This window comes from Pollicipes pollicipes, unplaced genomic scaffold, assembly GCF_011947565.3.
Source record: "Pollicipes pollicipes isolate AB1234 unplaced genomic scaffold, Ppol_2.1 Scaffold_6052;HRSCAF=7182_pilon_pilon_pilon, whole genome shotgun sequence".
Classification (NCBI taxonomy): Eukaryota; Metazoa; Arthropoda; class Thecostraca; order Pollicipedomorpha; family Pollicipedidae; genus Pollicipes; species Pollicipes pollicipes.
In genome coordinates, this window is record NW_023596805.1 from 12,727,979 (window position 1) to 12,742,815 (window position 14,837).

General features: G+C 48.3%; 1 protein-coding gene across 1 annotated transcript in view; it reads left to right on the forward strand.

The window, feature by feature from the left end:
- LOC119104800 (murinoglobulin-1) overlaps positions 1 to 14,837 on the forward strand; it is a 132,249-nt gene that overhangs the window by 98,966 nt on the left and 18,446 nt on the right. Inside the window, exons 7-16 of the mRNA XM_037228521.1 lie at positions 1,792 to 1,885; positions 2,294 to 2,362; positions 3,912 to 4,064; positions 4,492 to 4,580; positions 5,795 to 5,855; positions 6,246 to 6,517; positions 7,350 to 7,575; positions 7,861 to 8,037; positions 9,572 to 9,698; positions 10,635 to 10,700. Coding sequence (XP_037084416.1) covers positions 1,792 to 1,885; positions 2,294 to 2,362; positions 3,912 to 4,064; positions 4,492 to 4,580; positions 5,795 to 5,855; positions 6,246 to 6,517; positions 7,350 to 7,575; positions 7,861 to 8,037; positions 9,572 to 9,698; positions 10,635 to 10,700 — 1,334 coding nt within the window. The remainder of the gene's footprint in view (positions 1 to 1,791; positions 1,886 to 2,293; positions 2,363 to 3,911; positions 4,065 to 4,491; positions 4,581 to 5,794; positions 5,856 to 6,245; positions 6,518 to 7,349; positions 7,576 to 7,860; positions 8,038 to 9,571; positions 9,699 to 10,634; positions 10,701 to 14,837) is intronic.

Here is a 14,837-nt window from a genome sequence, read left to right on the forward strand (position 1 = left end):
ATCGCTAAAAATGAGGTCTGATGTGCAGAGAGAATTGTTGTGCCTTAGGTTCTGATTTGCGGAAAACGGTTCACCAACCGGCCATTTTTACAGGGTTTCCGATGTCATCAAACATTCCCGGTTTACCATTCCGTTATGTGGCGAGAACTCTGCTTTCCCAGTATTTCCTGACACTGGCCACCTGGTGTTTCGACACTTAAAGTGTCTGACGCCGTATGATATGTTACAGCCTGAATGATACAAGGCACCAACGGTGATTTTTTTATTACAGCATGTCACATATATGTAAACAGGAATTTACTCTTGGTTAGTCGTGAACTGTCCAGCACATTTCTGAGTTATCTCGTTTCAACAAATCGCACTGAGTATGCCGTAGGCGATCTCCTGAATGTTGGGTCATGGCAGCCCTAGGTGAAGTAGTTGAAGGTCAAACAAGCCCACCACTGGAAGAGTACTTGCTGTTGGCAGCACACCGTGGATGAATTAACATCAAAGACATCGACATGTTTTCAAAGGCAATGGTAGCAACAATGGACACGGCGCGTGAAGTATGCGCAATGGCGCGACAATTGCTCAGATACTGGGTCAAGTGTGATTTAATTGGACCAAGCGCAATAACAGGCAATGTAAGATAATCTGCATGCATCGGTGGAGCTGATTTGCTGTCACAGGTCTTTCAGTTAGGGGGAAGACTTCGTTTGATGCGTTCAAAATGACTTTCGCAACAACGTGCTCTAATATTTTGGCGAAGGTTGATGACCGCATGTGCCGATTGACAACAAGGATGGTCTCTGTTATTGCATGTCGTCAAATTTTGCCTTCGAAAAGCCTCGCAACGCAAGATCCTTGGGTCAACTTACCTCCTAACCCGAAGGTTTTTCGGGAATGATTTCCGAATGGCGCAATGTGGCCACGCCAAATTTGGCGTATCTGTAAACAATTAAATAGCGGACCGTTTGGTAAGAAAAGTCTAGGTTTACCATATAAGGTCATTTACCTACGGCAGGTCAACGTTACGACATGATTTCAGCGAAAACACTATCTAGGTAATCATTCAGTCTGATGAAAAACGGGATGTTAGATAAGTTGTGCACCTTTGAGACAGTTTCTTAATCAATACGACAAGTAAAATAGCAAATCTTATTGACATAAGGTCAGGTATGAAGGTCAGATCAAGGTCAAAACCAGCTTGTTTTACCTTAGAGCTTATTCTATGAAGTAGTTTATGGTGATTATTTTGAATTTATTGATAACTTGAGCCGCATTACATATCTTTCATAGACTTCGTTAAGATCAGAATACGTCACTGATCTAAAATGAACCAGGTAAACATTTTTTTTAGGGACGTACGACCTAGCATAATCCTTGACGCTTATTCAAATGCAAACATCAAAACTGTCCTTTATGATTTTCGCCACCATGAGCTTTGGAAGATCAGACAAGGTCACTGACCTTAGAAAAGTACAAGTGAATTTTTCTTAGAACAGGTATTTAGGCGCATTGGTTGCATTAGAAGGTCTGGGGCAGCTCGGACACCAATCTGAAGTCTTACTTTTTGACCCCATTTGACCTGAAGATCATAATCTAGTAACCTCAAATTCTGATACAAGTGTAACGTGTAACGGACAAGCAAACATACCCTGTGGATTGGTGTCTCTAGCTCTCCTATTTTCTGAGATCTCAGTGGGTCAAATTGGCCACCACCCCACCCAAGCGAAGGGTATCCAACCGGCCACCCGGACGCGTGTTAAGACGTCACGAGATGACGTTCGCTGACCTTGCGCACCTCAGGTACACCTTCGGTCAGCCACTGATTGCAGCCGCCGTGACGGTGAACGTGACGACAAGGCGCGGTCCTGCAAACAGTATAAGTGACACCCTCACGGTGAGTCTGTGGCTGCTGGGGCTATCTAGAATGTTGACAGCTGTTTGTGACATCTTGACCTGGCGTCGGAGTTACGGGGTCATGACTGTGATGCCTCGACAAGCCAATAATTATCAGGGCTGATTATTACCATCAACATTTGCTGAGAAACCAAACCCTCTTTCGTCACGTGACCGACAGGTGACCTCTGTACCGGTTAGCGTTGTACACAGCCGGCGTGTTGCCCCGTGTGGGCTGTTACAGACGAGACACCATATCACATGACCATTGTTACAGACGACGTACGCTACCGTGTTTTTGTTGTTACAGACGAGAGGTGTTACTGTGCTTGATTTGCTACAAGCGAGACACATTACCGTGTTTCTGTTGTTTTTGACGAGGTTCGTTACCTTGTTCCCGTTATTACAGACGGACGAGACAGGCTGCGCCTACTCAGATCTGGTTGTGGATGAGCTATTGTCAAGGCCATACGCTTCAGTAAGTAATGAATCATTCTGATGTAAGTAAACCACTTGTACTTGTTCTGCTCGGCCATGTTTTTGTGATGCAATTGCTGCACCGAAGAGCACTGCACTGATCGTGATACAACGTGTCCAGGATAAAAACAACGGTGGTGTTAATCGGCACCCCCTGAAGACGACTTGGTAGACGAGAGATACGTCAATGGCCCGGCAATCACTTGAAACATCATCAAAAATATATAAATTGTAAATCCGCAACATCTGCAAGCATTGCGGGTAGTGTTGCAGATTGTGAGCTTTGTGAGGTATGAGTGTCACGGATTGTTACCTTCATAAGGTATGAACGTTGCACATTGGGAGCTTTGCTCACAATATCAACGAGAAAATATGGAAAAAACTATTGTGCCCAGTAACGCACAAGTAGACGGAATATTCTCAGATTGAATATTGCATTACAGAAAGTGATAAACTAGATATATCTTTATTAAAAAGTATATGATCAAAACAGATAAGCTGAAGTACACCACTGTAGTATACCAACTGGTTGTAACATCTGCAGTGTCTGTAGCAAGATCGCAAATAAATCATCCGGACAGTAAAGATGACACTGACAACCATGTAGGGTTTCGGCTAGTGAAGTGCAGAAGTGTGATTTGCTAAGTTGAATGCATAGGCCGTACGAGCGCAACATGCCGTACTATTTAAGTCCCTCTGGTCTATATGTCGTTCAGTGCATTACCGAGGAACTTTATATACAGATAAGACAGTAGTATTAGCCTTATTCCCCGGGGAAAAACCAGGGGAATGGAGACAAAGTTGGGTGATATTTCAGCAGCATGCCTTTATCGAAACAATAGCAGAGGTGTTGCTTGTTCCTTGTTGTTCGTTCACCTTCTGCTATTGTTTCGATAAAGGCATGCTGCCGAAATATCAACCCCAAGTTTATCTCCATTCTCCTGGTTTTTCTGCGGGGAATGAGGCTAATACTGCTGTCTGATCTGTGTATAAAGTTCCTCGCTAATGTACTGAACAACTTACAGACCAAAGAGACTTAAATAGTACGGCATGTTGTGCTCATGCAGCCTACGCATGCTGCCGAAATATCAACCCAACTATGTATCAATTCTCCCGGATTTTCCCAGAGAATAAGGCTATTACTACTGTCTTATCTCTTTGGTCTGTATGACGCGCGACACTGGCCACCCAGCAGATGTTCGGATGACTGGTGCTCTCGAGTGACTGGTGATACGTGGTCTGGTACTTCTCAAACGGAGGTACCTTCAGGGCTGTATTGCCAGACCGGACATTTTGTTATCCTTTGACGCCGTGTGTGTCACGTAAACACACGGACATGACCGATAATCCCGACTATAGCTGACTGTAAGTGAGGTTGTTTTTCCTTCAAGAAATCTACGCGCAGTTTTTGGATAATTTCTCTTGATCTTAGATACGTTGGGAAAAAAAGCTTTAGTGGGCGGTAATCGGTAAACGCATTATTTTTGGATGATGCAAATGCTGGCTGTATCATCTGTTTACTAACTCCAATGTGACCTGTTCGATCTCAGGCCCTCATTAACGTGACCGTGGAGGAGTTTGGCACGGGTCTCAGCCAATCACAGACGCGTTCGGTGCACAGACCTCCCTCCAGATCCGCCACGGGCTACATTCCAGACAACACCCAACGGTTCATCAAGCCCGGCCTGCCCTACTACGGCCGGGTCAGTTTGTGTTTGTGTGTTTGCACGGAGTACGCTGTCGAAGGCCATGCCTCCTGCTATCACGGCCTCGGTTGACTGATGGTGATGGAGGGCGCTTGTGTTATAGGTTGCCTGTGAGTGCAATGATGATGTCAGTCTTTGCAATGGCTAGTGCAGACTTGTTTGGCTTCGCAGGTATGCCTGTAACCCAGCTGCCTGGTTGAGGATGGTCAGGGCTGATGGGTTTTACATGCACATGACGTGTGCATTTCTCTATGCATCGGATTTTCAAAGAGGATATCAATATTTGGAGTGCATATACAGAACATGAAAAGCGATTTCATTGTCTGAAAGAACTGCGGTATGTTCGTGAGACACCGTGCATTCGCAGCATCTTATCATTTCAGCATCGCATTGACGCATATGGCACGCCATCGTCCGATTCTAGTTCAGTGCCTTCGACCGGAATAGCTCGCCCCTTGCCGAAAAGGACGTCCTGGTGTGTTTTAAGGCCAACTACAAGGACAGAACTGCCATGTGAGTGCGCTACTCGTTGCGTTTTCATCATCCATCTTGCGGGCGAAAAATTTTAGCTACTGGCACATCTAAGCAGACGTAATATGTGTCACTAAACTTCGCTAAACTAACGCTAAACTTCTTTTTTCAACACCACTTCATTATTTTCTCATTCATTGTTCGTGCTGTTTTAACTGGAAGAAATGAGCTCATACATTGTTTGCATGATTGTGATGTGTTTGAAGAGAATGTTGCTTGTTCTTTGTTGTTTGTTCACCTTCTGCTATTGTTTAGATAAAGGCATGCTGCCGAAATATTACCCAACTATATCTCCATTCTCCTGGTTTCTCTCCGAGGAATGAGGCTAATACCGCTGTTTTATCTGTGTATAATGTTCCTCGCTAATGCACTGAACAACTTACAGACCAAAGAGGCTTAAATAGTACGGCATGTTGTGCTCATGCATCCTACGCATGCTGTCGAAATATCAACCCAACTATATATAAATTATCCTGGATTTTCCCAGAGAATAAGGCTATTACCACTGTCTTATCTCCTTGGTCCGTATGACATGCAACACTGGCCACCCAGCAGATGTTCGAATGACTGGTGCTCTCGAGTGATTGGTGATACGTGGTCTGGTACTTCTCAAACGCAGGTACCTTCAGGGCTGTATTCCCAGACCGGGCATTTTGTTATCCTTTGATGCCGTGTGTGTCACGTAAACACACGGACATGAGTTTTCATGAGAACACGGTGCCATAACCCGGAGCGATAGGACAACGACACGGGCCCCGACGGCGCGACACGGAGGAAAGGGACAGCGGAATGGAACCACGGGACCATTGCATGTGACCATGGAGACATGGCACGCGACCACGGGACCATTGCACGCGACCAAGAGACCATTACACGCGATCAATGGACCATTGCACGCGATCACGGGCCCACTGCACGCGACCAAGGGACCATTGCACGCGACCACGGGACCACTGCACGCGACCACGGGACCATTGCGCGCGGCCACGGGACCATTGCACGCGATCAAGGGACCATGGCACACGACCACGGGACCACTGCACGCGACCACGGGACCATTGCGCGCGGCCACGGAACCATGAGACAGGACCAAGGCATTGTGCCGTACCACCTTAACGACTCATGGTGTGCCTTTTTCCACGCTAAGCTGTGCGCCACTGAATATGTGTTTCACGATGGGTGATGTGACATTTCAGAAAAAGCGGGAGCGGTCCCATCAAGACCATAGATGACGCCCTGTTTGACGTCTATAGAAGGGTATGTCGGCTCGAAAGGGGCTGTGTATCTAATAACATAACAGAGATGTTCTGTTTTCCCTGTCGCTGTGGCGACGTATGCTGCCAAGCGACGTTTTTCCCTCTTAGCGCTCTCTGTTGAAATTAAGATAGACATGACTGCGGAACTCGTCGATTTAGATACCGATTGATCAGGCCCATTTGACCTGACCTGCCTAGAACCACGACTCGACTCCGCACTGTCTTTCCGTATCTCGTACATCCCACCCTGTCCTATCCTGTTCGCTATACTTTCTGTATGCATACTGATGCCGTTGAACCCCCGCTGTTCTTGCGTTGTCCTTCCCTGTCCTGTCCTGAATTGACTTGCCCCGACCGGACCTGACTGGACCTGACCTGCCCTGCCGAGCAGCACTCGGAGCGCTTGCAGAACGAGTTCGGCTACACGCCGCTGATCTGGGAGACGGAGGATCCGGAGCGACTCTCGACGGCCGAACAGTGCCGCAACTTCACCACCGACAGTCAGGGCCAGCTCCTCTACTTCGTCCCGCCGCAATCGCCCATCGTGGACAGTGTTGACGTCAAGGTCAGTCTGACGTGGCGTCATTGTGAATGTGGTGACGTCATATCGTCGTGTGACGCCAGATTCGGCATGATACGTCAGGTTCAGGAAGTGACTTCGGGGTTGTGGCGTTAGCTTCGCTTCAGGGTGACATGCTTGTGGTGGTGTCAGGGTCCGTGTGTGACGTTAGGGTGAGTATGTTGAAAGCGGAATCAGTTTCGTGACGGCATAGTCGGTGGCGATTTCAGGGTCAGTATGAAATGTCAAAGGCGCTGTGCGCTGCTAATGCCAATATGCTAGCATGGTTAGTGTGGTGACGTCATGGTCAGCGGCGGGACGCAAAGGCTGCTGCGTTGACACCAGAGTCACTGTGGTAGAGTCATCGCTAATTTGATCACGCTGGGTAAGTGGGTGACATCACGTTAAACGTAGGGGTTTAATTTTGTTGACGTAGACTTGCCAGAGCCAGCGTAGTGACGTCAGACCAAATGTGGTGATGTCAGAGCTAGTGTGGCTGGGTCGAAGTCACTGTGGTAATGTCACACATTGTTGTTTCGTCAGGGTGAGCAGGTTGGTGCCAACGTTGTTTTGTTAACATCAGGGTCGACGACGTGGTGGTGTCTTCTTTCGCCGAATAAGGCTACGGCCAGCGTGCGACATCAGAGTAGGAGTGGTGACGTCAGCTTAGTGACGTCAGAGTCAGTGTGGTGACGTCATGGACAGCACACGAAAGTCGAGACTGGTATCATCACGTTTCCGACGGTATTGTGACTTTCAATCATTTTCAGTGACGTCAAAGCCTTCGTATGATGTCAGAGCATGTGGCATGGCGCCGGCATCTGTAGCCTGATGCAAGAGCACGTGGAGTGTGTGCACGTGTGGAGACGTCCATGTCCATTTGTCGACTCTCATTAGCTACATGACACAGTTTAACGTTGACGGCAGCAGGTGACGTCACCGCACAGTGAGAGGTTACAGTGGCGCGTGGTACGTCCACCAGCTGAATCCGGGAAGAGGCGACGGTGACGTGGAGCGCAATCTCGTGGCCTTCTTTTCCCCCTCCGACTCGTACCTCACCATTGACGCCCACCTGCTGCCCAACGAGCTGCCATGTCGCGGTGACATTACCGTCCAGCTGCTGACGTCGCTGGAGACGGACGTACCGCCAATGGTATACCAGGTACGACGCTGACGTCATGGGCATTTGTGACGATGACACTAAGAAAAGAACGCCTCAAACGCTAGATGTCTTTGGTTAAGGGATTTTTCTACAGGACTATCCTCGCTGAGACAGGAATCAGTCGGCTTCATGCTCTGTCAGAATCCTCGGCTTGAATTCTGGCTTCATGCCAGATGGCTTCACGCTCTGTCAAAATGTTCCCTCAGTCTTGTTGCATGCGTTGCGCAAGCACTAAAAGGAACCGGAGTCACGTGACGTCATCTCCATGGCCCCTCTGTTTGGCAGGTAATGGCGCGTAGCCAGATCCTGCAATCAGGCCGAGTGTTCAGTTCGAGCCTGACACTGCCGGTGACGCCGGCCATGAGCCCGCAGTTCAAGCTGCTGGTGTTCTTCGTGCTGGACTCGGGCGAGGTGGTGAGCGACGCGGCTATCCTCAAGGTGGAGAAGTGCTTCAACAACCAGGTGCGACAGAGTGCGGAAATAGGTGCACTGAAAACGAGTGACATTTGAAGTGCAGTAGTGTTGTCGAAGGACTGGTAGATTCCAACATTACGGTCTTCTGTAGGGACTCAGCAACAAAGCTTAGAACTACGCCTGGAGGGACTGCCCCGTGTTTGAAGATGCTGAAACAACCATCAGATATAATGGCATATGCTCACTTAAAATTATGGGCATACTTTTCAGTGGAAAGACTCTACAAACCACAAATTTTTTTTCGTTAAATTTGCTTCTAAACACGTCATTGTTTCCTGATACCATGGATCGGCTGAATGACGTTAGAGGTACTGCCAAATCGGCCGTGCGAAATTGCCGACCTAGCGCTCACTTGTAGTGCTTCAACTTGTCGATAGGTGACAGTGGCGGTGCTGGACGTGTTTGCTGAAGCAAATATCGTTATGTGCTCGTGTTTTTGCACTTCACCTGATGCTCTTGCATATTTGTCGGTGAAATTACGCCTTTGAATTGTTTTCTTATGCTCAGTTATGACGCTATAAATCAATTATTCGACTACAAGTCTTATCTCCGTAATAACTAGCAGTCATGCCCAACTTCTTATATCATGCAGCGCAAAACGTGATTTGTGTTTGAAACTTGCTCTGCCTTCACAACATTGATTGACAACCTATTAGAGCCATTGGCTTAAGTCGGTGTTACCTAGAAACCCTGCACACGAACGCCAGGCACGAACCACTCGACGGTTATCCTTGTTTTGGTCTTGAACGTCGCATGGCCAGCGGGGTGGCAGCATTCGAACTATGCATGCCTGAGTAACCTTGAAATAATAAGCGCGAAGTAGTTTGCACATATTCGCGGGAGTATAGCTCAGAACCTAGAGGGTTGTAAACGGCGCCGAATAATCTTCAGGATGGCTTTTTGAGTTTAAAGCCCTACACAGATGGGGAACACAGCATGCGCAATGGTCAGACTACGGAAACTCGAGGCAAATTTTCTTAATCTCGCGCGAAGAGTGCGAGCACTTGAAGAGCCCTCGCGCAGCCGGGAGTACCACGGCGGATAAAAATATGGGGCACCGACAATAGTATATACAGCTTTTAAGGCGAATGACCGCGGAGAAGCCCTGATCGATCGAGGGTGCCCAGGCATGCTGAGAGGTAGCTTCCCGACAACAGCCAAGGGCCTCCGGGTAAATGCAAACAAATCAAGGGCATCGTGGAAGGCTCCTTAACGGTCGGATTGATTTTGCAAGTGGACCTATAGGTCGCCTAGTAACAGTGTAGGGACCTGGACGGCGAAATGAGCTTTAAAATCTCCCCAGCCACTACCCTCTCAATCGGCAAATGAGTATTTGTGCCTGATCTTGGACCGTTCGCTTTCGTACGCAACCGTTCTTTGTCGCCTGGAGGACGAAAAACAGTCAATTTTGTTGCATTCTGTTTTTGAATATGTGCCCCTCCGGGCTCCAAGGGGAGCGGGCATTACCCCTACCCCTTCCTCACCTTCTGGATCCGGCAATGCTTACATCTTCTGTTGTCAGGTGGATGTCAGCTGGGACAAGGAGACGGCCCGGCCCGGGGAGTCCGCCTCTTTTACCGTCAGCGCCTCACCCAACTCCGTGTGTGGCGTCAGTGAGTACCCCCTACCCCTGTCACGTGCTGTCACGTGACCTCTCAGCAGCATCAGCTGTGTCAGGCGTGCACGAGGCAGAGGTGTCCGCAAATCCTACTAGCGGGCAGTCAGCTGTTACCCAGTAGAACTGTTCGTTACGCTGTCCACTCAGAGATAAACCCATTGTTTTGATTGCCCCCCTCTGAAGCATGATGGCCAATGTTCATCCCTCCCTACCACTTCAGCGGCAGTACTCGCCGAGTGTTCCCCAGATGCCATTGACATTCATACCTATCGACGGCTCTGGTCCTGGCCGCAGTCCATCCCGGATGTTTGAAAGGCAGCAGAAGCACCCTGTTTAGAAGCGACTTCCGTAGACAGCCCATGACTCTCTCTAGACAAAGCTTGCCGCTTCCAGCAACACACAACCTCTACAAGTGATATCAAGTAACCTTTGAGACAGGTTTTGACGCCGCAGCTGCTGGAGTTATGCGGTTACCATCGGCTGGTGGGAAACAGTCAGTTTAGCCTGCCTGAGAAGTAAACTGATCCTCTGTATACGTGCAGAGGACTAGTTCTCTCAGTTCTAAAATCCTGTTCTCCCGTTCTCATGTGGAGAACAGGAGTTTTAACCACACCGACGCATGGATGAATAGAGCGGTGTGATAGGCATGACATAGGTCACACAAGCGTGATTTATCAGATCACATTTTTTGTAGGTATTCACGCAAAGTTACTCGTTCGGATCATTGCATCACATCTGCTACGCTCAGCATTCTCTTGCTGTGCTCCTCTGCTGTCGACCGAGCACGACTGATTGTGTTCTCCCGACGACATAGCACGGCTGACGGTGTTCTCCCAACGACCGAACACGGCTGACGGTGTGCTCCCGAGGACCGAGCACGACTGGCGGTGTGTTCCCGACGGCTGAGAACGACTGACGGTGTGCTCATTTCGACCGAGCACAACTGGCAGTGTGCTTCCGCCTGCAGGCGCCGTGGACCGGCGCACAGAGCTGCTGGGCACTGGCAACCAGATTACCGTGGAGGACGTGTTTGGTCGGCTGAGGCAGTGGATCACAACCGCCTTTCACGCCCCTAGACAGGTCATCAGCCGGGGGGAGAGGGAAGGAGATTGGTGGTGTCATCTTTGACCGGCCGGTACACGTAGAACAGATCTATCGACCTTTTATGCTGACTGTTTCCTTCTCGGTGACGCGAAGGAATAGATTAAAACATTGTCGACACTTTTCCTCACACAGCCCCACCACGCAATCCTCGTCTTTTGCAATGCAGCATGAAAGGTCCCTTCAGTCTGAAATGTTAACTTGCTTGTGTCACGCATCTTCCCCTCCCCGTAAACCCAAGCAAGCCGTGTTGAAACCCGGTACTTTGATCATATTAAGATCCACCGCTGTGTCGTGGAATATGTATGATATGATGCATGTGATAACGATTTCAGATGGACACAGAGACGTATTGTCAAAACCTACAGAGCAGGCTGGCTCACATCCTGCAAAGGTATGTCTGCCTTGGGAAGCGGGGGTCCTCCACGCACTAGTCTGTCTTTGCGAGAGGCGGAGCCAAGGGTGTTGAAGAGCATTGAATGCAGGTTGACGAGAAAGAGAGAGAGAGAGAGAGGGAGAGAGCGAGAGGTTGTCTGACAACTGCTCGCGTCACGTTTCATCTTCAGAGTCCGGTTTTTGCAAGCCTCGGGAGATGACCACTTTCCTTCCGTCACCGTTCAATAAAGCAACCCATTCTTGCGTGCGACGTCTCCGTAAGTCTCGGATACTACCATTTGTGGCTATTTCCGGTGTCTTCCAGTGATGTGGAAATAATCGTAACCAGTTCTGTTCCATGGATCACCTTTTGACTTCCGGCTAATCAATCACATTTGCTATTGCAAACCGTCTGCAGTGATACGAGTGAGCTGTCCTATTATTAATTACATGTATACTTCAGGCAGATTCATGTTTGTTCCAAGCGCCAGAGATCAGTCATGCATGTGAACGATTTTGGGTTAGCACGCATCACACATCAACGCAATCACGCAACGCATTTCTGTCTCATTCTCCTGGTTTATCTATAGGGAACAAGGCTGTTATTGCTGTCTTAACTACTCGTTTTTCTTTGATCTCCCACAGCCTTGGTTGTTTTCGCCTTCCCATGCCCGTAACACGCAATGCCGTAGAGATCTTCCCGATCTCTTTACATCTGGATCGCAGGCTCTTGAAAGCACCTGGGAATGAACAGATAAATAAGCGCCCAAAACACTGTAAATATCCTAATGCACTAACGCGCATGCTGGTGAGAAGTCGGACCAGATGATGTATCGTTTTAAGGGCAGCAAACACCATGTGAGATTCTGCACTTGGTCCTTGAATACGGTTTATGACACTGTGGCGATTGTGCCACATTCGAAGGATGTTTGTGCTCGTGTACAGATGACTGAACTGAGGACAGCTCCCATGAGTTAAAGTACCCAGCATTACTTTGTTCAGTCGGTGCAAAGCCATCCTTTCATGCATGCAATTGTATCAGTCAGATGGCTGCAATTTTTGGTGACTTATCGAATTAGGTACCAAAGCGAAATCGATGGCATACGCTGGTGAAAGGCCTTTTTGAATTCCTCCCTCCATCTTTTCATTCGTAGTCAAAAGCTTGCGTTACAGTGTTGATAGCGACTTTGGTGTAATGAGAATTGCATGGTTCAAGTATTTTCAGCGTCACTGTCTAGGCACCATCACTGGTATTGGCCAGACAATGCTGTGCATTGGATGACACTGACATGGCATGCTATACGCACTTAATATGCAACACCAAAATGACGGAGACGTGGCGAAATACAAATCCTGGTTGACTTGATTTGCGGTTTAATGTCAGGGTAGCATTGTAGCGCAACGGTCTTCTGCGGGCCTAGTCCCTGGCTCGCCGGGATGGGCAGGGCCGAGGTCAGATATTTTATAAAATAGTGCGCTTTTGCTCCAAACGGAGGTTGTAAAAGTGTACCTTTTGTCGCCGACCAAATTTTGCAGGGAAATTTACCGCAAGCAGCGTAACAAGACACCATATGATATAAAATGGTATGAAGTCCATGCACAGTAGCGGCATCAAGAGTCAGTTTATCAATGAAAGCTCCTTTCATCACCGCAATTTTCACAAAACGCTTCAATTATACAATGTCCTTCAACTAATGCCAGGATAACTGCTCCTGCTAGGAAAGCAGGCGCAACGGCAGGCCCTAAACTATCGGCAACGCAACGGCAAAAGCAGGCCCTAAACTATCGGATAACCCCATCACAATGGCAGTTTTCTGCCACCTTCGGGACTCGCAGGGACGTCGCGTTTAAACTCGATCTAGGGCTGGAATTGCTTTCCTCCACCGCGAAAAAAAACGACGAAGGACCTCTATAGCCAGCTGAATACATGGCAGAACTTGAACCGGTGGCGAGCAGCACAGGGATGACGTCACACAGTGAACCTCCCCGAGGTCATGCCCCTAATGAAAATCACGTGTGCGCTTCGAGCCCCATCTCAACCCACATCAAACTCTACATCCTACCTTAGGCATGCTCCAAGCCTGGCACATGTGTTGCCGGGCGGGTGCCTTTCACCGGTGTCCCCAACTAGTAGATAGCATTACAATTAGTTAAAAGCTTCACACCAGGCTTCTAGTTCTAGCTGAACAATATACCTCGCTCTGACAGGAGGGAGGGAAGCGATACCACTCCCAAATACGATTTTTGTGAGGATACCAGTCCGGAATACTGTGTAGTAGCGCTGAAATCCTCAGTAGCCTCTGGGGCATCTATTGCGCGTGGTGTTGACACCAAAAACGTGTCCCAAGCGTTTCTGATTTCGGAAAGCGACTGTTATTTACGAGCACCGCAAGGCGATCCCATGCCGGCGGGGACAGCAAGCGGCAAGCGACAGCAAGCAGCGACGGGGACAGCAAGCAAGCGACGATTTCGAGGGGCCTCACGCGGAGGGCTGGTGCTGTTACATTAACGAGGGTCTCCATTATAAATGCAGGCTCCAAACAGATTAAACTGCATACCGTTTCACTCATAATTAAACGAAGAAGAATATGGCTCTTTACTTTCCATGTCTCTCGCGCTGCATAGCTTCGTACATATGAGCATGCAAAGCTGAAATAGTTTGATTTTCAGGAAAATTTGACCGTTGACTTGATCGAGTGGGAGGGACTAACAACACCATCATCAATATGATTTTTTCCTAGATTGACACACTTCTTCACAAACCCAGTGGAAGTGATGGGGCCCTGAAATCAATAGGAAACCAGGTACAACTAGGTGCAACTCTCATTTGTATATATATGTGGCTTGTAACCATTCTCAATGAGGACAAAGAGCAAGCATGACATAAATTGGTACTTCTAAACCATTTCCCCCTCCTGTCATTCTCTTTCATGGGGAATGCCATCAGGCTTTAACATCGAAACCATGGTTTTTTCAAAGGGAGGAAACTGGTCGCTTGTGACTGCTACAGTGAATCGACAACCTTTTCTGTGTCTTGAAAAGGCGGTCTGGATAATTATAAGTCAATTTCCTCCTCAATCAGATCATCTCGTCGACTTACCTTCAACTGTCAATACCTCCCGTCGCTGAGGGCAGGATGTTGAAATACGGCACCGCCAACGAAGTAAACAAGGCTCAAAAATCAAACCTCAGGCAGGTATTTATACATTCCAATGTGAACGCCACTTCCAAAATCGCAGTGCACTGCAAGTCACCGTCCATCTCATATCAGTCGCATCGCAACGATTGAAGCATACCCCATCCCCCGTGCGGCGAGATAAATTCCTATATCTAGGTCTTTTTCGTTATTTTATGCTGTCTATTTTGGGACATTGAGAGTCAGATGGTAAAAACTGTGAATCGGCCGACCCGGTCGGCCAAAGGAAATGCACTGATTTGTCGCTGATCTGTTGCCAAGTCGAACGATCATCTAAACAGGATCGGATGTTTTTGTTACCTGGTTGAGATGCAACCTTAAAAATATTCCATAGTGCCGTGGGGTATTTTAAAGAGTCTTCAAGGACATAATTGCTTGTGTTGTGTGACAAAATGCATTTCCACGAAAGGAAAAGATCTGTGTATGGAGGCCTTATGTTAGGTTGTTCAGTGTGCGCTATATAACGTCGTCGTGGCCGTCACCAAGATTTCCTGTTAA